Source organism: Caretta caretta, chromosome 11 (genome assembly GCF_965140235.1).
Source record: "Caretta caretta isolate rCarCar2 chromosome 11, rCarCar1.hap1, whole genome shotgun sequence".
Classification (NCBI taxonomy): domain Eukaryota; kingdom Metazoa; phylum Chordata; order Testudines; family Cheloniidae; genus Caretta; species Caretta caretta.
The window spans coordinates 60,977,813-60,999,461 of record NC_134216.1 but is presented as its reverse complement, the minus strand read 5'-3'; the positions used below and the strand labels follow the sequence as shown (position 1 = coordinate 60,999,461).

The following is a 21,649-nucleotide window of genomic DNA, read 5'->3' as shown; positions in this document are numbered from 1 at the left end:
AGGACAATGAAAATTATTAGGGGGTTGGGGCACATGATTTATGAAGAGAGGCTGAGGGAAACTGGGCTTATTTAGTCTGCAGAAGAGAAGAGTGAGGGGGGATCTGACAGCAGCCTTCAACTACCTGAAGGGGGGTTCCAGAGGGGATGGAGCTAGGCTGTTCTCAGTGGTGGTAGATGACTGCAACTTGAGACCTTCACTCCTTGTTCTGTGAGGGAGGTGTAGGTTGGATATTAGGAAAAACTATTTCACTAGAGGATGGTGAAGCACTGAAATAGGTTATCTAGGGATGTGGTGGAATCTCCATCCTTGGAGGTTTTTATGACCCGGCTTGACTAAGCCCTGGCTGGGATGATTTAATTGGAGTTGGTCTTGCTTTGAGCAAGGGGTTGAACTAGATGACCTCCTGAGGTCTCTCCCAACCCTAATCTTCTACGATTCTATGAAATGGAGAAATGCATCCCTGAAATTAGAAATCAATCCACCATCTGCTAACAGTTATAAGTGACTTCTCATAGTATGAAAGACTGATTTTGACACCAAGCTAAACAAAAGTTAGAGACGGATTAGGAGTATATACAGGCATTTCTCAAAGAGAAATTTGAGCATTCACTACTTAGTGCCTTATCATCAATACAAGCATATTGTATTATTATGGTTAATATATTTTGAAGACAAGATGTACTTCTACTTCATAAATTACACATATTTATAGCTTCTGAAACATTCACCAGGTCAGTGGTACAAGTCATACTTGATACTCACAAGGATTATATTTAATTTAGAGCCAAGACACAAAGATGATTTACAAAGCAGAACTCTTACAAGAAGCACGACATTTTGCTGAGATCAGAAATAAGAAGTTATTAATTATGGAAAAAATGTACCTTGCAGTTCTGCAGCAATCGGATGAGATGCTCAAAGCAGTTACTGTTAAGGAAAATGGCCTGCAGAACAGGCCTATCAGTGCAGTCTAACATGGCTGTGATGGCGTCTATCAAAATAAAAATCACAAAAATAAATAGTTACACTAATCTTTAAGCATTTTTTTTAACATTATACTGTTGACAAATTTAGAAACACTACATAGAAGGCTCCATGGAAAAATTTTATGCACTGAGAAGCAGTTAAAAAATGATGAATGCTTTGATAAACAAGGAAGTGAATTCCAGCATAAAACACCAGGCCTTGAGCAAAACATTCTGAAGCAGCAGAAACCAACATGTAGTCTACTGTGTATCTGGAGGAAACTTCAGCTACAGAATAGCTTCAATTGTTCTGAGGCTCAGTTTAAAAATCACTGTCATTTGCACGTATATAAAAAGCATGCCTTCTTATTTAAAACATGTATAAATATTTGCTTCCTCATCAGCCAGTTATTCCTCAACATTCTGAAGCAGTCCTATTTCATTTGCCAACAGTCAGTATCATCTCACACGGATATCAAAACATTGAGAAAATGAAAGTATTGGTGGGCAAGAAATGCCCTTATTTACGTCTTCCCATTCTCTACATCAACTTTAAAAAATACAAATCATAAATGAATGCAAACCAATGAATTATATCCTATGGTTTAAGACTATTGTCTCATCTAAGGTATGCAACCTAGGGAGGTTGTGGAATCTCCATCACTGAAAGTTTTTAAAAACAAGTTAGACAAATACTTGTCAGGGATGGTCTAGATAAAACTTAGTCCTGCCTCAGTGCAAGGGACTGGACTAGATGACCTATCAAGGTCCCTTCCAGTCCTATATTTCTGTGGTTCTATGCAATAATTCCAATTACACAACTAAAAATTACAAATAGCTACCACATTGGAATCGCTCATATATTCCAGGTATTCCCTTTTTATCCCTTTTATAGGGGTTAACTGAAATCTCCCAGATACTGTTGTGTGGAAGTTGTTGTCAAATAACTTCTCAATGGAAGTCCATAACAGGTACTAGATCTTCTGATCTTTTTTTGTTGCCCCTAAACTGTTTGTAGGCTGACATCCTTAAGCCAAAAAGTAACCAGTACATTCTGATTAATATTTTTTTGAATTAAAAGCAAATTGGAACATATTTGAATCAATTTCAACAACAAAAAAATTCTCAATTTCTTACCTAAATAACAGAGAAAACGCACTTGAATAATTATACTTATACTTGCTTAAATCACTTCATTTAAAAAAAATTACGAAAATTTTAACAAAACAGATTTAGAGGAATTGTCCGGATATATCACTCACTCAGCATTTGGATTTGTAGTGCAATGAACCTATTCTCCCACTGCCTGGATCTCCTGGAGTTAGGCAATGCTGAATGGTCTGAATTAAGCAACTTGAAGTAGTTCTCCAGTATGGTACTGGTCTCCACTTGCCGCTGGTCTGAACTACTGGTGAGAAGGATATGCACTACTTCTGTCAGGCACTTAAGAGTCAGCTCTGCCTTCCTGCTCACTTCCTCAGGATCCCTATCATCCCAAGTGTCACAGTCTGCCAAAACACGCATCAAGACTTCCATGGTGGCAGGAGATATGGCTTGAAGAGCATTTCTCTGAAATCCACAATAAAAAGAATTGTACTTTAATCTGAGGATATCTAGCCTCTTCCAATACTTAAAATCAACAAGTTTCATTTTTGCATCATGCAAGATATCTGAACTCTAATAAACATAGTACTAATAAGAGCATTTTTAATTTAGCTCCTCAGTCAACTATGATTGTGTTGAATAATATAAATTTTGGGCCAAATCCTGGTCATTCTACTCAATTAGGCCTAATGGCTTCAAAGCATATATTTATATATCGTGAATACATAATGTATGTACAGACAAAAAAACCCTGTTAATGACATATTAGGGTTACATATTTTAATAAAAATTTTCTGAAAGAAATGCAATAAAAATTTTCTAGTAATATTAACCCACTCATGTTATACATAAATGTATGCAATGTCTAAACCTCAGCTTTTGCATATCTTGACTATTTGGTGTTTAAATCTGTAACCTTAAAGGTGAAATAGCACGGTTTGGAGTGGGGTAGAGGGGGATTAGGATTTTTTTTCTCCTGTTTTTAAATTAATATTCTTTAGCCATATGTCTAATATACATTGATTTCAATGTGAAAGGGATACTTATTTTGGTTACAGGCTTTTAATTTTAGTATGCATTTGAATTATTCAAAGTGATACTGATAATATACATATTCTATTGTGGAAAACGTCTTTTGCCATAGCAGAATTTAGAGTACAGTTTAAGTTCAGACTTTCATACAGACTCCCATTTGCACATATCCCCAAATTTCTTAATTAGTTCAGAATTTTAACCTAAAACAAAATTAACTAATGATAAACATTTTAAGAACACTAGCCTTCCTGTATTACCCAGAGCAATCTTTATCTGTGATTGGAGTACATACTGTATTACAGTGGTGAGCAAGGACCATGTAAATTCTCTTTGCTCAAGGAGAATTGATTTTCTTTTTAAGGCCTCTTCTGTTCTGCACATTGTTCCAGAGCTCCCGGTGGTGTTTTTGTTTGAGGTTGGGTTACTATTCTAAAGACACAGTGCTCTCTGTTAACCTTTTACAAGATAAACCGGGTAAGCATCAAAGTGCCTTATTCTGCCTCGACAGGTGTCGTCTTATAATTTGCAGTCAGATTGTACTGGACTAGACTTGCACAGAAAGAAGAAATTCCCATACCTCCCTCCTGTCAGTTATTTAAAAAAAATTAAAATGGTGCTCACTCACGCCAAGCCCCGGCTAGCAGGCTGCTTTTGAATACTTATCACATGACTTGACAGAATGGGCATGACACATTATAGCATCACATAATCAGACAGCAACATTTTTTTCAAAGCTGTATCCAAGAAATTCTGAACAGGAGACTGATGTTCAAATCAAATCCAAATCAGTGATTAATCCCACTCCTCATCTGATCTCATTTCCCTTTCCCACACATATATTCTGTGCCACTTATGCTACACAGGTATACTTCAAATTCCTTCCTCAGTAATGCCAGACCAAATGATTTAGTGGAAGCACACTGCAATTCCAGTCTTTTCTTGTACTCCTTTCTAAATTTCTTGGCACCGAGCAGACATAAACACTTCTTTAATTTAGTACACTATGCTCATTGTGCCAGCAGAGAAAAACATATTTAGTTTTAGGGCGGGTCTGCACTTAAAACGCTGTGTCAGCACCACTGTTGTTGCACTTCAGTGAAGATGCTACCACGCCAACAGGAGATTTTCTCCCGTTGGTGTAGTTAATTCACCTCCACGAGAGGCGATAGCTATGTCCATGGAAGAAGGACACATATACACACGTGCATACAGTTATTACAACTCCAGACTACTCTTTGGGGCAGGAACTGTCTCTTAGTAGTCTAACATAGCACTAAGCACAATGAAGTCCCAATCCTAGTAATACACACAACCAACTAATCCATATTCATATTGTTGATACAGTCTGTTCTGCAATACACTCTTGTCTTTTGATAGATACCCTATAATCCATAAACCATAAAGTTTTCATGAGGAACAGAAGATGAACCCTACAGGTTGTAATAGCTGAGATTACTTTATAATACTTTCCAATATTCTCCTCACCTGTCCACCAGCCACAATGGCTCCAAAGAGATGTAGCAGGCAACACTTGAGGCTTTCCTTGAGATGTTCACTTTCTTGAAAGCATTCTATTGAAATAAGAGAAAAAGTGATTTGTGTCCCAAAATAAGGAGACTCATATCTTTTAATCTCTCTCCTCAAAAGAAAGTGAAGTACCACTTATAAAGAGGCTTAAAAAAATCCAATATGGAAAGGCTCGCACTGATTTCAGTGCAGCTGAAACAGTCCCAAACTGCCTGATCTTGCTCCGGTTATAAAGTCACTGGGAAAACTATTGATTGCAATAGTGGTATTCACAGTTCCCTTTTCCTGCATCTTTGTTCATACCGTAACTTGACATAAACCACTTACAAACAGCCTTAGGAATTTTTCTGAGCAGTAAATGTTAACCTGGAACTTGTTGCTATAGCAATAACCATAGACACACAGAGGAGCTGCAACCTAAACCACAAAGGATTATTTTGTTTGGAATTAGCCCTGTAAGAAACTTCCAATAATGTCACAAGCCAGCAGTTAAAATGTCACTTTTAAAGAGCCTAAATAGTCAAACAAAAAACAAATTAAAAATACTAGAATAATTCAATGCAGGCTAAAATAAAAAAACACGTCTATGTAAGAGGAACTAGCTTAACATTAGTGCCAAGCATATACTAAAACCATCAGCCCACTTTAACAGTATATGGAGAAGTACTCCAACCTGATGAAGTGTTGGTAGCTATTTTTATTTCTCCCATTCATTCTAAGCAGTCTCTTTTGCTCTTACATACTAGTGCATTTTGCCATACATACAAAGAAAAAGAAGAAAAAAAAAAAAAGAATTACCTGCAATCATTGTTTACAGAAGGTAGCATTTATACCAGATCCCCACTCTTCAATACATGGTTTCAGAGTAACAGCCGTGTTAGTCTGTATTCGCAAAAAGAAAAGGAGTACTTGTGGCACCTTAGAGACTAACCAATTTATTTGAGCATGAGCTTTCGTGAGCTACAGCCACTGGGCTGTAGCTCACGAAAGCTCATGCTCAAATAAATTGGTTAGTCTCTAAGGTGCCACAAGTACTCCTTTTCTTTCTTCAATACATGGTTTCTGCCCATAATTAGGCTGAAACACCTCAACCTTAGAATATGACTCATATGCCAGTTGTTCCTCTTACCTGCTGGGGAGGCATAATAGACAGTAACTGCCTATACCATCAATTCCTTCTTATGAGAAATGAAGAAACACAAAATTCATCTTCAACTATTCAAGGAAGTTTGATGGGTGGATAAATGAACTGGGCAACAGCGGAGATTTGTTCACAAGGATTTATTGATTTTATTATCAGAAAGAAATGTAAGGGAGCATTCATTAAGGCACCAAATTAGGACAGCACTTCGATATGCACTTAAGCGCCAATGGATTCAATTCAGTCTCCCCTGTCCTGAATAAAGAGGCTTTCCTGAATCTGGGCCTAAAACAGGGAGATAACATCCATTGCATATACAGCTTTTTTTTTTAAACTTTCATGTATAGCATATCATTTTCTTATTTATGCATAAAAAGAAAAACCTTATTGTTGTAAGTTATTAATAGGAAGAACTATCTGAACAAAATCTGAGAAAAAAACTGTTTTAGAAGGCTGAAGTCAGTTGGCCTACACTTAAAAGTTTTGTTAGCATGGCTATGTCAGGTAGATATGTGAAAAAAATCACCCTCCCCAACCAACACAGCTATGTCGGCAAAAGCGCTAAGGTAGACACAGATGTACCAGCAAAAGTGTCCTTTTGCCAGTACAGTTTATTTTGTTTGGGGAACTGATATAAACTATACCAGCAAAATAACTATATTTGCTGATACAAGCTGCACCTGCATTGCTGACATAATTGTGTCATGCAAACCCTTTCTGGTGTAGACAAAGCCTAAGAGATGACTAAAAAAAGTAGCTCGGACAAGAACAGAACATGGGAGGTTCCATCTCTCAGTAGATACAAACTAACAGAGGAGGCAGTTATTGGCAGTTATGCGACATCAACAAATGTTTTGGCCGCATGCAGCTGAGCGCATTTAACAATTCAGAGCGTTGAGTTCAGGACATTCTGTTGCCATTCATCCACAAAGCTCTTTTGCATAGTACTTCCTACCTTTGAAGGACAGGACAAAACTTTGTAGAGTGTCCTACAATTACTGTATGTCCTAGAGGCAGGTTGCATGTGCCACAGCAAATGAGACAGTAGGTGAGCCATGAGACCATTTCTTTGTTAAAATATGGTACGCTGCACCATGAAAATGCTTGAATGATCCACACTAAGAAAGTCCACAATACCACGGATGATGATGGCATGATGGCACTCCAAACAAAGCCAAATTCTTTGGTACAAAAAGAGGTAGATCAAACGTCAATAAGCCCTCACCTTGGAAAGGAAGCAAGTGGCTTTTGGCACTTATCAAATGTTTACAGTGGGACTAGAACTACGGCACCAAGAAATATGGTCCTTGAAAGGTAATCAGTAACACACACACTTTCAATAGGACTTACGGTAAAAGAAAGGGATGAATTCCACTGTGAGGGAGGCTGGTTTATATTTCTGTCTGCTCTTTTCAACACTACTCAAGAGTCGCCTACAATCAAAATAATGATACATGAGAGAAGTTAGAGATGGCACCAAGGTTTATTTCTGCATAGGTCATAAATACACTGCAGAAACAAACTACAGTATCTTTATCCCACAACATCAAAAAGAAAGAATAAGTGTTTTCATCCTGAAAACTGAGGCACAGCTAGTCATGTGTTCGCTACTCCACACTTAAAATGGCTTAACATTTACAATATGGTTTTGGTTTATTAAAAAGAGAAATCTGTTATTTGATCTTAATTACAGCAACCAAGCCACCAACTTTACTGCCAAATTTCTACACCATGCAATTTGAAAATGGGCAAAAAACTTTATGAGGGGTTTATTATGGAAAAAATGTAATTTTAAGGAAAATTACTCACTGATACTGCTCTTACATTTTTATTTCAACAGTGATTATATTAGCATTTTAATCTCATAAAACCAAAATGATTCCTTCTGTCATACTTCTCTCTGTTCATTCTGGCTTCCATCTTCTACCAATTCAGAAAAAATAGCTCAGTTTTTAGAACAGAGAAAGACATTGAGAGCTTGAAGTGTATCAGTTGCAATCAATCTCCCTCTAGATAAATGTTCAGTCTTTTCCTTTATAATACATGGGTATGTGATATGTATTTGTTTGCATGTACAAATGTATTTAAATTGCATATTTTACACATTCAGGTAACTACTGTTATAGAATATTGTTTCTATAGTATTTAATTCTTATGATTCATTGTGAACTTCTGTACCTTAATTAAACAAAACATTATGAGAGTGAAAACTCCTACCCATTTAAAATGTATAAGCACAAACAATGAGACAATAAGATGCGTTAGATATGTTAAATTTGAAAATACTTTTGTAGTATGGAGAAGGACCACCATGTGAACTGTGGTGTCAATTAATGTCCTGTTGCATGAAACCAGAATTCGTGTGTCCTGCAAAAATATAAGAATCACAGAGTCTGAAGCATAGAATTAGAACTGGAAGGGACCTTGAGAGGTTATCTAGTCCAGTCCCCCACACTCAAGGAAGGACTAAGTATTATCTAGATTCTAGACCATCCCTGACAGGTGTTTGTCCAACCTGCTCTTAAAAATCGCCAACATTGGAGATTCCACAACTTCCCTAGGCACTTTATTCCTGTGCTTAACCACTGAGAGTTAGAAAGCTTCTCCTAATGTCCAACGTAAATCACCCTTGCTGCAATTTAAGCCCATTGCTTTTTGTCCTATCCTCAGAAGTTAAGAACTATTTTTCTCCCTCCTCCTTGTAACAACCTTTTATGTACTTGAAAACTGCTGTCATGTCCCCTCTCAGTCTTCTCTTCTTCAGACTAAACAAACCCAATTTTTTCAATCTTCCCTCATAGGTCATGTTTTCTAGATCTTTAATCATTTTTGTTGCTCTTGTCTGGACTTTCTCCAATTTGTCCATGTATTTCCTGAAATGTGGCACCCAGAACTGGACATAATACTCCAGTTGAGGCCTAATTAGCGTGGAGTAAAGCGGAAGAATTACTTCTTGTGTCTTGCTTACAATACTCCTGCTAATACATCCCAGAATGACGTTTGCTTTTCTTGCAAACATGTGTTACACTGTTGACTCATATTTAGTTTGTGATCCACTATGGCCCCCAGATCCCTTGCCGCAGTACTCCTTTCCCATTTTGTATGTGTGCAACTGATTGTTCCTTCTTAAGTGGAGTACTTTGCATTTGTCCCTATTGAATTTCATCCTATTTACTTCAGACCATTTCTCCAGTTTGTCCAGATAATTTTGAATTTTAATCCTATCCTCCAAAACACTTGCAACCCCTCCCAGTTCGGTAACGTCCGCAAACTTTATAAGTGTACTCTGAATGCCACTATCTAAATCTCTCCTTCGTCTTCAAGTAGTGTCCTTACGGGTATTCCACTTTTGGTGACTCCCTAGCAGTAACCCTTTAAGGGGGTGGGAGTTTCAGAAAAGAGTCCATTACTGAAGAAAGAACTGCGTTGTCTATTGCCACATCCGATCTTGCAACATGAATTAGGGCTTGGTGGTTGGAAAACACTGGCAAGGAGGAGCATGGTGCAGCCCTACAGATTTCAGCAACCAGAACATCTTTGAGTAGAGCTACAGATGTAGACTGTGATCCCTAACAGAGCATGCAGTCACTTTTAGGGGAGGTGTAACCTCAGCAAAACCGTAACAGGCAATAATACATCCAGAGATCAATTCAGAAAGTCTCTGAGCGGAGACTGCCAGACTGGCACTCCCTTAGGCCTATCTGCTACAGAAACAAAGAGTCTAGCAGTCTCTCTGTTCAAGTAAAAGCCTAACACCCTCAACATTTAGCATATAAAAAGCAGACTTTTTGTGTAGACTCATGCAGCTTAGGGAAAAAGAAAAAACAGAAGGTGACTAGCTTGGTTGACATGAAATTCAGAAGACGCATTAGGTAAGAACTTTCAATGAGGCTGTAAGGATTCCTTCTCCTTGGAGAACAAAGTAAAGGGGGGGTCTGCCATTAGAGTCATCCCAATCCTTCAAGCAGCAGTGATTGCCACCAAGAAGGCTGTCTTCATCATAGACAGATGTAACAGTGAGCACATTGCTAATGGTTAAAAGAGTTGTTTCATGAGACAGTTAAGAACCAGGCTGAGATCCTAAAGCAGTGCAGGGGCTCTAATATGCAGAAAAAGATTAATAAGTCCTCTTAGGAATCTTGTGATGGTTGGATGAGCAAACACCTAGAAACCTTCCACTGGCATACGGAAAGCTGTTACTGTTGCGAAATGAACCTTGCTGGAACTCACAGAAAGGCCTTAATTTTTCAATTCCAATAGGTAATCCAAGACTGAGAAAAGAGACAACCGGATGGGGGAAAAAAGGTGCCAGTTACACCAAAGGTTATATATTCTCCACTTCTGAAGGTAAATATGTCTAGTGGATTCCCTTCGGCTATTTAAGAGTATCTTTTGTACTTCCAATGAATATGTGATCTCTAGGCCTGAGAACCATTAAGGAACCAAGCTTGTAGTTGCAGGACGTTAAAACTGGGGTAAAGCGTCGGACCCACAAGCTGAGACAATAGTCGAGGTTTGATCGGGAGCCACCACAGAGGGCAAGAGGTGAGTTTGAAGAAATAAGGAAAGCAAACTTTTCTTGGCAAAGTTGGTGCAATCAAAATGCCTTTGGTTTAGTCCTTTCTGATCTTAAGGACATTTAAGAGCAATGGAGTTGGAGGATATGCACAGAAAATACCCTTTGTCCATGTGTAACAGGTTGCTCTACTCACCACTGGATGGCGCCAAGTCCTGGCAGTTCTAAGGATTAGCTCAGAGAGGCCAATGCTTCTTCCAGTGGTTACATCCCATTAGCTTCTCCTCTGTAGCCCCTCTCTCGCTCTCAGGACCCGCAGCTGTCCTCTTCATTACTCAGCCCTCCAAACGCTATTGTGGTTTCCCCCTTCCCGAGGGGACAAAGGGGGGGAACTGTATGAAGTTTCCTGCTCTCCAGTAGTCTCAGGCAGTCTTCTCCTTCACTGCCTCACTATACCACTCCCGCAGTGGCTGGCAGGGGAATCCTGGGCCCATCCTCTACTCCAGGTTCCAGTTCAGGGATCCTCTACACAGCAGCCAAGGTCTGTTCCCTGCACTTTGCTGCCTTTCCCTGAGCCGCTTCCATAAATCCTTGCCTTCACCACTCCCCGAGGTTTGCCAGTCTTTTCACTCCCTTCTCCCAGGGAGTAACTTCAGGCAACTCATCTCTGCAGCCCCCAAACATTCCTTCCTTCTCCCAGGGAGTGACTGCAGACTTCTGCCCCCTCCTCTGCTTCCAATTTCCTGTCTATTGTAGAAGCCTCACCTATCCCTCACACGTGAGGTTCTCATTAATTAGCTACCTCCAGCCTAAAGCTCCCATTTGCAGACTAATTAGCTGATTTGGCCCACCTGGCCTAACTCCAATCTTGCAGGGCCAGTGTAGGAAGCACACCCCATCACACCATGTAATGAGGAAAGTGTCTCTTAGAGATTGGGAATTGAATCTCCATCTAAAACAGAATTTTCTACACTTTGTGTTTGCTGTTATGGCAAAAAGGTTGACCTCTGGAAATCCACAAGCTAGGAATATTTTGTTGAGGACACGAGAGTCCAACTCCCATTCGTCATTTGGAAAGAAATGTCTACTCAGGTCATCTGCCATGGTTTTCTGTATCTGTTAGGATATAGATATTCAGGCCTGTCTGTAAAGGCCTGTACTTTAAGAATTTAGGTGTATTCTTATCACTTGGCGAGTTAGAGGTATAAAAGAAAGAATCAAAATCACTGTCTGCCAGTGTAAGGTCCTTCTCTTACTGTGACAGTCTGAGGCCCTGTTCTTAGGCTAAGGCCTTTGGCTAAGCAGCAGAGGCAGCCATAAGCTAGGAAGCGACCGGTCACCTCCTCACATTCCAAACTAGTCACATTGAAATAAGGTGCTATTGAGCTGTCAGGCACTATCAGGACAGGATTGTATTCCTATCACCTCCAGAGAAAGGGAAGTGCCTAGAAAATGTAAAAGGAAACTTAGTTTGATAGCATCCTGTCTGGCAAGAACTCACTTATCAATAGCTGGGATGTGAAATCCTCACTTCTGTATTGTTTTGTCATTATAATCACTTTGCTATTGTTTGTCTGTATAATCTCTGTCTGGTTCTGTGATTGTTTCTGTCTGCTGTATAATTAATTTTGCTGGGTGTAATCTAATTATTGTGGTGGGATATAATTGGTTAGCTAATCATGTTACAATATGTTAGGATTGGTTAGTTAAATTTCAGTAGAATGATTGGTTAAGGTATAGCTAAGAATATTACTATATAAATTAGGGGCAAACAGGAAGTAAGTTGGGATTCGAAAATAAGGAAAAAGGAACTTGTATTTAAGCTTGCTGGAAGTTCACCCCAATAAACATCGAATTTTTTGCACCTTCGGACTTCGGGTATTGTTGCTCTCTGTTCATGCGAGAAGGACCAGGGAAGTGGGAGAATGAAGGAATAAGCTTTCTAACAGTATCCATGGGAGGTAAGAAGCCAAGATGACTCTCCGCTTGGCTATGCGCCAGTTCCAAAGCTTTATCGCTTTGGTATAGAGTGAGGGGGAACGTGTTCTGCCCTGATGATTGATATACTACACACATGCTATGTTGTCTGGCATGATCTTTTTGGACTTGATTTTGAGTAAGGGAAGAAAGTGGAGGTAAGCATTTCTGACAACCCTTAATTCCAACAGGTTGATGTGAAAGAGCTGTTCCTGTTGTGACCATTTGCCTTGGGCTGTGCATGGGCCCAAATGGGCTCCCCATCCCAAAAAGGTAAGCATCCAATGTTAATAAGAATGTAGGGGGATTCCAGCTGAACAGGATTCCTGCATAAATTTTGGATGGATTCATCCACTAGGTGATTAACTGTAGAACCTGACTGGATACAGATATATATGTTTGTTGGGTACAAAAACAGTACTGAGCCACCCCTGGAGATGTCAAAGATGCAACCTGGCATTTTGTGTCACAAAAACACAAGCTGCCATGTGTCCTACAGCTACAGACATGTCCTTGCTGGAACTTGAGGGCTGAGCTCTTTAAAGCAAGGAATCTGTTGAGTGGGAGATAAACTTTGCCGATTATCGAATCCAGAAGCACTCCTATAAAGACATTTTGTTGGGTAGAAGGTCAAGATCGATTTCTTGAGATTTATCTTCCTTCCTTCCTGAACCTGTTTGAACTGCTTGACCATACCTCATGATATGACCGACTCTTGAGAAGCCAGTCATTGAGGTAGAGAAGACAGTTATTCCTAGATGACAGAGGTATGTAGCTATGACTACAATGATTTTTGAGAATACAGTGGGGGCAGATGAAAGGCCAAAGTGTAGTACCCAGTATGGGTAATGATTGCAATTGAAAGTGAAATGAAGAAATCTTTTGTGATAAGGATGAAGTACTATGTAGAAATAGACATTTTTGAGGTTGAGGGTCACAAACCAGTTGCCAAATTGCAGGAAGGGAATTATAACTGCTAGGGAAAACCATTCTGAATTTCAAATGTCGGACATGCTTATTCAATTGCCTGAGACGTACTATTGGCCTCCAACCCTCATTTTTCTTACTTATCAGAAAATATCTTGAATAGAACCCTTTTCCTCTGTATTGAAGTGGAACTGGCTCTATGGCTCCTAGACTCTGGAGCGATGAGATCTCCTGGGTCAGCAACTGCTCTGAGAGAGGTCCCTGAAAAGGGATGGGGAAAGGGGTTGAAACGGCAGGGTGGAGGTAAATTGGATAGTATAACCTGAAGTAATGGCCTCCAATACTCATTTGTCCAGTGTTATACCTTCCCATCTTTGATGAAATAGAGAGGCAGTGACCAAATTGAGAAAAGGGGGTTGTGTCGTGCAGCTGATAAAACCTAGTAATTGGGTGGTCTGGTCTCATGACCAAACCAGCAAAACTGGCGTTCGCATGATGGTAAAGGCTGAGATAAAGCAGTCAAGGTAGTTGCAGGCTTTTTCTTTGAAAACCTCAGCCTCTTAAGCCAGTGATTCCAGTGGCCTATGGAAGGTGGAAAATAGAGCAGGGCAGGATCTTTGTGCTGATTGAGACATGCTAAACTTCCTTTTGCAGGCATGTATATCCGTAACGACCTAAGCGTTGCCCTAGAGTAGGTTATGAAGTGAGTCATCCACAGAATCTGCAAAAAGCTTCTGGCCATTGAAAGGTAAATTTTCCACAGTTGATTGATTCCAGTGAAGCTCGTCTCTTAGTACTAGTATTCTTTCATACTAAGCCCTTTTCTGCTGAGGTATGGGACTTAGTTGGAGTCTTAACATGCTTCATGGTTCTTGAAGTACTCAGAGCCTCACTAGAACTCCTCTCAGGGCCTGAGGTCTCCGTTGACTGGATCTTATTTGATAAGGAGCTCTCTATTGTTTTCCTCCACTTATCTCCTTCCTTTCCCCATATTTTGGGCAGCTGTATTAGGGAAATTTTGTTATCCCTTGGAAAAACTGATGGATTCATAAGGCACCATTTTCTGGGAAACCAGGAAAGCCACTATAAGAAATTATTACTAGTAAATTTTCAGATGAAGATTGGGCACATATTTGATTCAGCTATGGAGGTCATAGTGCAACAGCTTCCAACTAAATGCAGAGCCTTTTTAAATTTTGTTTTGATACTGTGGTAATGAATACCACAATAATGCTAACAAAACAACATCTGTTTTGTAAACAATAATTTGTATACTTGAAATGTTTAATAAATGTTTTAAAAGCAAGCAGGAATATGTAAAGATTTGTAACAGATTAATTATTTCCTCTCAATCTCTATTTTTAGTACTAAAATAAAGGAACAGGTAGCATCTCTAGCAAAATCATACACTATTTCAGGTGATTAGGACCCAGCATAAAGCATACATTGCTAACCTGCTTCTAAACATGTACCTCAGGAAGTCTTCAGCTGGGACCCTGGCTATCTATTCTCTCCAGAACTTTCAAATAACAAAACTGGGTTTTTATTTGATGGAATTGGATAGATTAGTACTCCAATACTCCTAGTGGCAGTGTAGTACAGAACCCTAATAATTATCAATCTGTTTCACAGTATTGATTTTTGTGCAAAGAGATACTTTCTTGATTCCTTCATTCATGTTTTCAATACAGAACATATCTTTGGGGAAGCTTATTGATATCATATCTAGTCCTCAGTGCTACCAATACCAGTAACTGCTAAAATGCAAGAGCACAAGTGTATCAGTGTAATTATGTCTCATTTCAGCTTGGTGGGGGGTGACCATGGTTGTGTTGAAACCATTAAATAGAACTATAGTAATATTTTAAAGAAATCATCCTCACAGTATTAGAATTTACCATATGAGGTAACTACATACCCTGCAATTTGCTGCCTCCAATTTCGATACGGATCATAGAGACTTTCACAAAAAGCCAATGCATGTCTTACAAACTCTTCTACAGGCGACTGATCTGCCACTTCTTTCTCTTTTGTTTTACTTTTTAACTGAGAGAAAAGAAACAATTATGATCAGAATGCTTCTAGGAACGCAAATTTTGTGAACAAAGAAGTCCACCGACGGAGTTAAGGCTGGGATTCTCCAGAGACCTTAAGGGTGTTGGGCATCCGATTCTCACTGACTTTCAATGGCATATTTGAACCTGTCTCACTTAGGCTCCTTTGAAAATCCCAGTCCAAGCTTCAATTCCTTCTGCTTTATTGAGATATGCAATATACAGTGCACTAAAAATAATCATCAACTCAAAGGTTCTACTATCTCCATGATATACATGCATAACATTCACTGACGCTAATGACAATTTCACATGTACACTGTGGGGAACAGACCTCCACAATTTTAAATATTCCCTACCCAAATACTTCCTAAGTAGGGCTGACATTTCAACATAAACTGAAGTATTGAAATCACCTCCTAACTAAAGAAACCAATTCTCCTAAAATAATTCTTTTAACTTCAATTGCTTAGAACACATTTTAAAACTGTTCTTTTAAGACTTTTCAGATGCTTGTAAATAAGCCATGAAAAAAATGCATTACTGATCAAGAACAGGGATCGCTACATATAAACATGCAATGATTGAGCCTTCTCTTCAGCCTTTTTATTAAATTCTACACTCATCCAACTTAGAATAAATTCTGAATACTTGGCTCTTCTAGACTACTCTCAACTAAGGATTGTAAAGCCCTTTTGTATATATAAATAAAAAGCCTCAAATCATTGCAATAAGGTGGGTAGGTATTATTGTTCTGATTTTAAAGATGGAAAACTGAGGTACAGAAAGAATGTGTGACCTGCCTAAAGTCACACAAGAAGTTTGTGGCAGAGTTAGGAAGAAAATCCAGACCCCCTAGCTCCCAAACTTGAGCCCTCAATCCTCTTTCTGTATTTCTAGCAGCAATGTATATGAGAGTTGTAATTCCACGTACCTGCTGAATGTAGAGTGTAGTCATGGTGATGATATGGTTAATGTAGGAGCAAGTCCCAATCTCTTCCACATTAGCCAGATTTCTGTAGGAGCAACATGAGCCACAGTTGTTTGTATATTGTAATATTATTTGAACAGGCCTCTGAAGCTTTTTTTTTTAAGCATCAATATAAAATACACAAGTGTCAATATTTTTAAAATATTGACAAAAATAATATACTGTAATGTTTATTCATCACACATTAATATACTATACATATTTGTCTTCCATCTAGAAGAAAATTAGAGGACAGTCAGAGCTCCAGCCATGTCTGTATTATCTGGAATCTCAGATTTCAGAAGTTAAATTGATTCACAGAGCATTCTAAATAAACAAAGAACTCAGAAATGGAATCTGATACCGAAGACAACAATTATTCCTCTGACATCACGAAGAAAACTGGTGACTTAGCCACAAATGGTTTCTAAACTCCGAGTGAGTTTTCCACAGGCCTATTACCAGTTTTAATTACAAAAAAGATAAGCATCTGAGTGTATATTCTTAGAAAACTAAACAAATCATAAAAGGCAAAAGAAAACCACTCCTGCTTGCATATTGTAGGTGTTACCAACATATTTCTCAACCCTTGAGGCATGTGAACTAAAATAAAGAGTTCAGCGACAAACAAGGATATTTTTTCCAATGACTAACTAAAATTGACAAAGCACAGAAATCTGAAGCTACAGCTACTACTGTTTCCTTAACTTATCCTTAGAATTTTAACACAATTTGGGCACAACTGTCTCTTGCCATACAGTGCTTTTTCATTGTTCTGGCAGGGTGAAAGGACCACAGGGTCGGAAATGGCTCCTGAGGAATGCCCCCAGGAAAAGGAGATTTCTCTGGCCAGAGTAGGGTTGCGTCCTTTCTAGACCCCATCCTGGGGACATATTGGAGGTGACTGAGGAGTGGACATGGCCAGTGAGAGAGCTTTGCTCATTTTGTAGATATTCCTCAGGGAACAGTCACAGAGTGTAAATCAGAGCAGCTCTGTCTCAATAGACATTGTTAGAGATAAAACTGTTGTATTCTAAATTATGTTAATGAACAATTTAAAATTTGGAAGGAATGGACATTTTTAGACCTCTACTTATATGGTTGTTTGGTATATGGTTAAGCAATATCACAAAAAATAAGATTGAAGTTTCAGAAGATGCCAGTAATATAAAATAAAATATTTCCCTAAACTATTTAAGGGACATGTAAATATGTTAAGAATGTGAATCAACTTTCCCTGGACAGTTCCCTTGGAAATTATTTCATGGCCAAAAACATATTAGTAATCTGCTTTAAAAAAAAAATCTTGTTTCTGTTATGTAACATAAATTTGAAAGTTCATATACACAGTTTAATTACAAATAATATGCTGTCATTTTCTCCATTCAATCCCTTTCTTATTGTGGCCTTCTTTATCCATATTACTGTTGGTTTTTTGTTTCATTATACCATGTGTGTTGACTGCAATATGGAGAGTCTCTGTCTCTACTGGGCAATGTTTGGTCACACTGTATGCGTATCAAAAATCTCTATCTATATCATTTTAAGTGAATCAAGATTTCCCAGACAATACACTGGTGAAAGCAGCAGCCAACCAAATAAATACCTGCAAAGTATAATAAAGAATTTGACAAGCAAAAGTGAGAGAGCTTGTTGCCCCTCTTCTAGTCCATCCGATATTTTTTGGACACATTGTAGCAGCTGAAGCCTCAGGACCTGCAGAATATTATCAGGAAGTAGTGATATTCCAGGAGGTACATCATCCACCCTTTAAAAAAAAAATACACAAAATAATTAACATATGCAAATTAATTTTTTTTATTAGTACATCTTGTGTATCTGTGTGCATTGTTTCAAGCCACTATAATACACATGTTCCTAAACTGGGGCTATTGGTGGTTCACAAACATTTGCTGGCGATCCACAAAAAAACCACCTCGTCACATTGTGCCAGCTCTTCCTCCTTGTTCTCAGCTGTTAAATTGTGTTGAAAGGCAGCTAAAAATACATTAAATGGTTTTCTTAACGTTACTTTTCCATGTAAGTAACTGCTGTAAGAAAAACTAGGGGGAAGTGGTCTGTACAATCCCAAATCAAGGAGAAGGTGGTCCAAAATATATTTTCTACATTAAGGTATGGGCTACCCTATTAAATTTTTTTTACAATCACTGGTATCCATCAAAAGTAACCAAAAATACATACAATATTAACTACAACTAGCCACTGAAGCCCATTTACTAAATATCCACAGTGAAATTCTTCAGTATCCTAATTATACAAGACACACAAATAAGAAATTTAATGGTAATATTACATGTGAGAAAACTGGAAAATAAGGGGTCTGGCAGACAGAAATCCCCAGCAATCCATCTGATTCCTGGCACTTGGCTGGTGCATGAATAATTGCTGCCTTATCATTACTAGTTTCTGGAGATCAAACCAGGAAATAGATTTGTTCCTCTACTTATTTTTAAAAAGCAAAGAAACAGAAAGCACAGCACTGTTATGTTGGCACAATCAATGTATCAGAGTCCTGCCATGCCCAGACTTTACCCTAGGGAACCATTATGCATTCTCACCAGTTGATCGCCCTATGTTCAAAAGATTTGTGTAAAATATCAGAGAGGCTCAGAAGAAGAAAATTATAGACAAAAACAGCAGCAAGGCCAGAACACACAATACTGCTATATAGATTATTCTGGTTCAGTAACATTCTGGAAATGCTCAGATGGGTTGGAGCAGCAACCTTTACTATAGACTCCTTCTGTCATTATTTCACTTGCAGAGAGTGCAGTTTTCAGTCCAAGAGCTGTTCATTCACTCTTTCAGCTGATGAAGAGATGCTCTGTGGTATCAGCTGTCTGACCTAGGGAGGATACTTCAGGGAAACATATGGTAAATGGTTATGGGGAAAATGAAGAGCTGGGCAACAACTAGAGGACCCAGCCTGCAACAGCCTTTAGTTAGAACCAGATATGGTAAGCGAGAGAAATCAACTGCCAAAATCAGGTCGAACTCCAAAAGTGGAACTTTATTCGGGGAGCCACACAACTACTCAGATGATACCTACCAATATTTAAAAGCAAAATATAGCACCATTTGGGGCAAAAATAAGAATATTAGTGCCATCGAGCTGAACTCAAAGTACTCATATACAGTACAGCTGTGCACACTCTCCTGATCCTTTAGAACGCTGTACAAGTGCTGTCTGAAGTAGACATACAGAGACAGAGCAATTACTACTTTCCACACAACCTCCACAAAAGAAATGCATCTTTCTGTGAAGGCAGCCTTCTCTTTCTAGATACTAGTGTATATGCCCACATTTTGCAAAAGCCAATGTACACAAAATCCTTTACAGGCCACGAATTTCTCCATTGATCATTTCAATTAAACTTCAGCCACGAGGCTAGACAAGTAGCTTTCCAAAAAGGCCAACTGTAGTTTCTCAGTAAGAGGTTTAAATGCTGCAAAGTAAAGTAAGCAGCAACTCCCTCATTGCCATACACCCCCAAAGACAGGCTGACTGATGAGACAAGAGGGAAAAAAAGCCTCAGGGAGCAAGAATGGAAGTTACCACCAATTCAACATTTTCTGCGCCACTGGGGAAAAAAATTATAACAAGAGATCGTGTGCAGAGTAAAAAATGCACATTTTTGTAGAGCTGCTCTGACTGAAAATATAATACACGTTTATTTGAAACAAGCAAGATTTCTTCTCTCTCATGGAGTAAGATATTAGCATATCACAGCAGCAAATCAGTGGAGGGTACATAAAGCACAGTATCAGCTTTTCCCAGTATAGTTAGTGGTGTAAACAAGACTATTTCAAAGAGGAATTGGAAAATCTTTTGAAAATCTGGTATTAACTGAAGTTTGTATGTCTTTTTTCTTTTAAAGACATGGGCCAGAAGTTCATCCACAAGCCAAGATAAAATTCTAACATGTGTACTGATTCACTAGCCATCTCATTTCCTTCTTCAGAAATGTATATCTGAGCATAAGCCAGACCTGTTGAGGAAGTCATAGTTAACACCAAGGGACTGCAACACAGGGCCAGGCCCGAGAGTAGGAGTATGCTCTATATTGCAGACTTAGCCTGGGGTCTGACTCAGGTTTGAGCCCAAGCACCCATTCTGTCCACACACAAATCTCTCTGACTCAGGTCAATGAGCACTCTGGACCCAGTTCTAGGACCCTGCTACGAGTGTTGGTCAGAACCTGCATCTGACGAAGTGGGTATTCACCCACGAAAGCTTATGCTCCAATGCATCTGTTAGTCTATAAGGTGCCACAGGACTCTTTGCCGCTTTTACAGATCTAGACGAACATCGCTACCCCTCTTCTGATACTTGATTTCCCTTGGAACTCAGGTCCAAGCCCTGTCATTTTGCAATATGGACACAGCTGAAACCGCAGCTCTGAATCAGAAGATCTGCATAGCGCAGTATGATGCATTAGCATGGCTGAGAGACTTGGGTCCAGCAACTGTAAACCCAGGTTTATAATGCTGTGTAGACACTCAAGCGCTGATTTGGAAACACTGAGTCCGGAAGCCTGGATCCCACAGACATGGGTTTACAATGCGGTGCAGATATACAATAGGAGAATCACTTGGAGATATGTGATGGCAGAGACAAGAAGGGGGCTACACTGGAAGAGATTAGGAGAGGTCAGAGGTGCAATTCATTGGTAACTGTGAACTGCTGTCTTTAATGTCAGACTACCAGCAAATCATCAAAACCTGGAAGTGAAAGAAATCTGATGGATCCGTGGACCTAATGTAGTTCTCTCATTAATTATTTTCCCAATCTTTGTATTAACATGGGTAAACAGCTTTAATCCACCACACTAATTGGAGACTGGTTTGACTCCATTCACACAAATGCTGCAGTTTAAACACATAGATTAGCATTTTTACAAAAGGAAGCCCACACTTAAAAATATAAAAGCTGCAGAAAATCTGACTTCACTTTTTAGCCATAAACTCCTGATAAATGTGCTATTTGTGTCTTTCATGTGTCCTAAGTCATTTTTATGTGGGTTTGAACCATAAAGTATATAAAAATATGTTTGATTTGTTTTTCAACAACTTCCTTTAACCTTCTTTGTTGTAAATTTAACAGCATGTAAGCCAAAAACAAAAGGAAAACTGATAACATTCAAATTGCCCTAGCAGTTATTAGTTATTAAACATAACTTCTTCCCCATTCAGCAAGGAAAATAACCTCTAATCAGCTGGTAAGACTTTACCCTTTCAATTGTAAATATAGTAAGGTACAATAGATGCTTTGAGAAATGCAAAATAGTGGAGTGACAATCTCTCGTGTTCAATATGCATAGATGTCAACAGATCTATTATACTGAGAAGAACGCACCTTCCCAATGGAAGTGTTATAAACCCCACTGCTTGAATCTAAACTAGATAAAA

The 21,649-nt window shown here is 38.9% G+C and overlaps 1 protein-coding gene across 3 annotated transcripts in view; it reads right to left on the bottom strand.

The window, feature by feature from the left end:
• NBEAL1 (neurobeachin like 1) overlaps positions 1-21,649 on the bottom strand; it is a 135,880-nt gene that overhangs the window by 92,126 nt on the left and 22,105 nt on the right. For all 3 annotated transcript variants that reach the window (XM_048870377.2, XM_048870378.2, XM_048870379.2), the window contains exons 4-10: positions 17,826-17,987; positions 16,184-16,265; positions 15,114-15,241; positions 7,126-7,208; positions 4,593-4,678; positions 2,231-2,537; positions 888-994 (exon numbers count right to left, since the gene is read on the bottom strand). In XM_048870377.2, the coding sequence (XP_048726334.2) occupies positions 888-994; positions 2,231-2,537; positions 4,593-4,678; positions 7,126-7,208; positions 15,114-15,241; positions 16,184-16,265; positions 17,826-17,987 (955 nt within the window). The remainder of the gene's footprint in view (positions 1-887; positions 995-2,230; positions 2,538-4,592; positions 4,679-7,125; positions 7,209-15,113; positions 15,242-16,183; positions 16,266-17,825; positions 17,988-21,649) is intronic.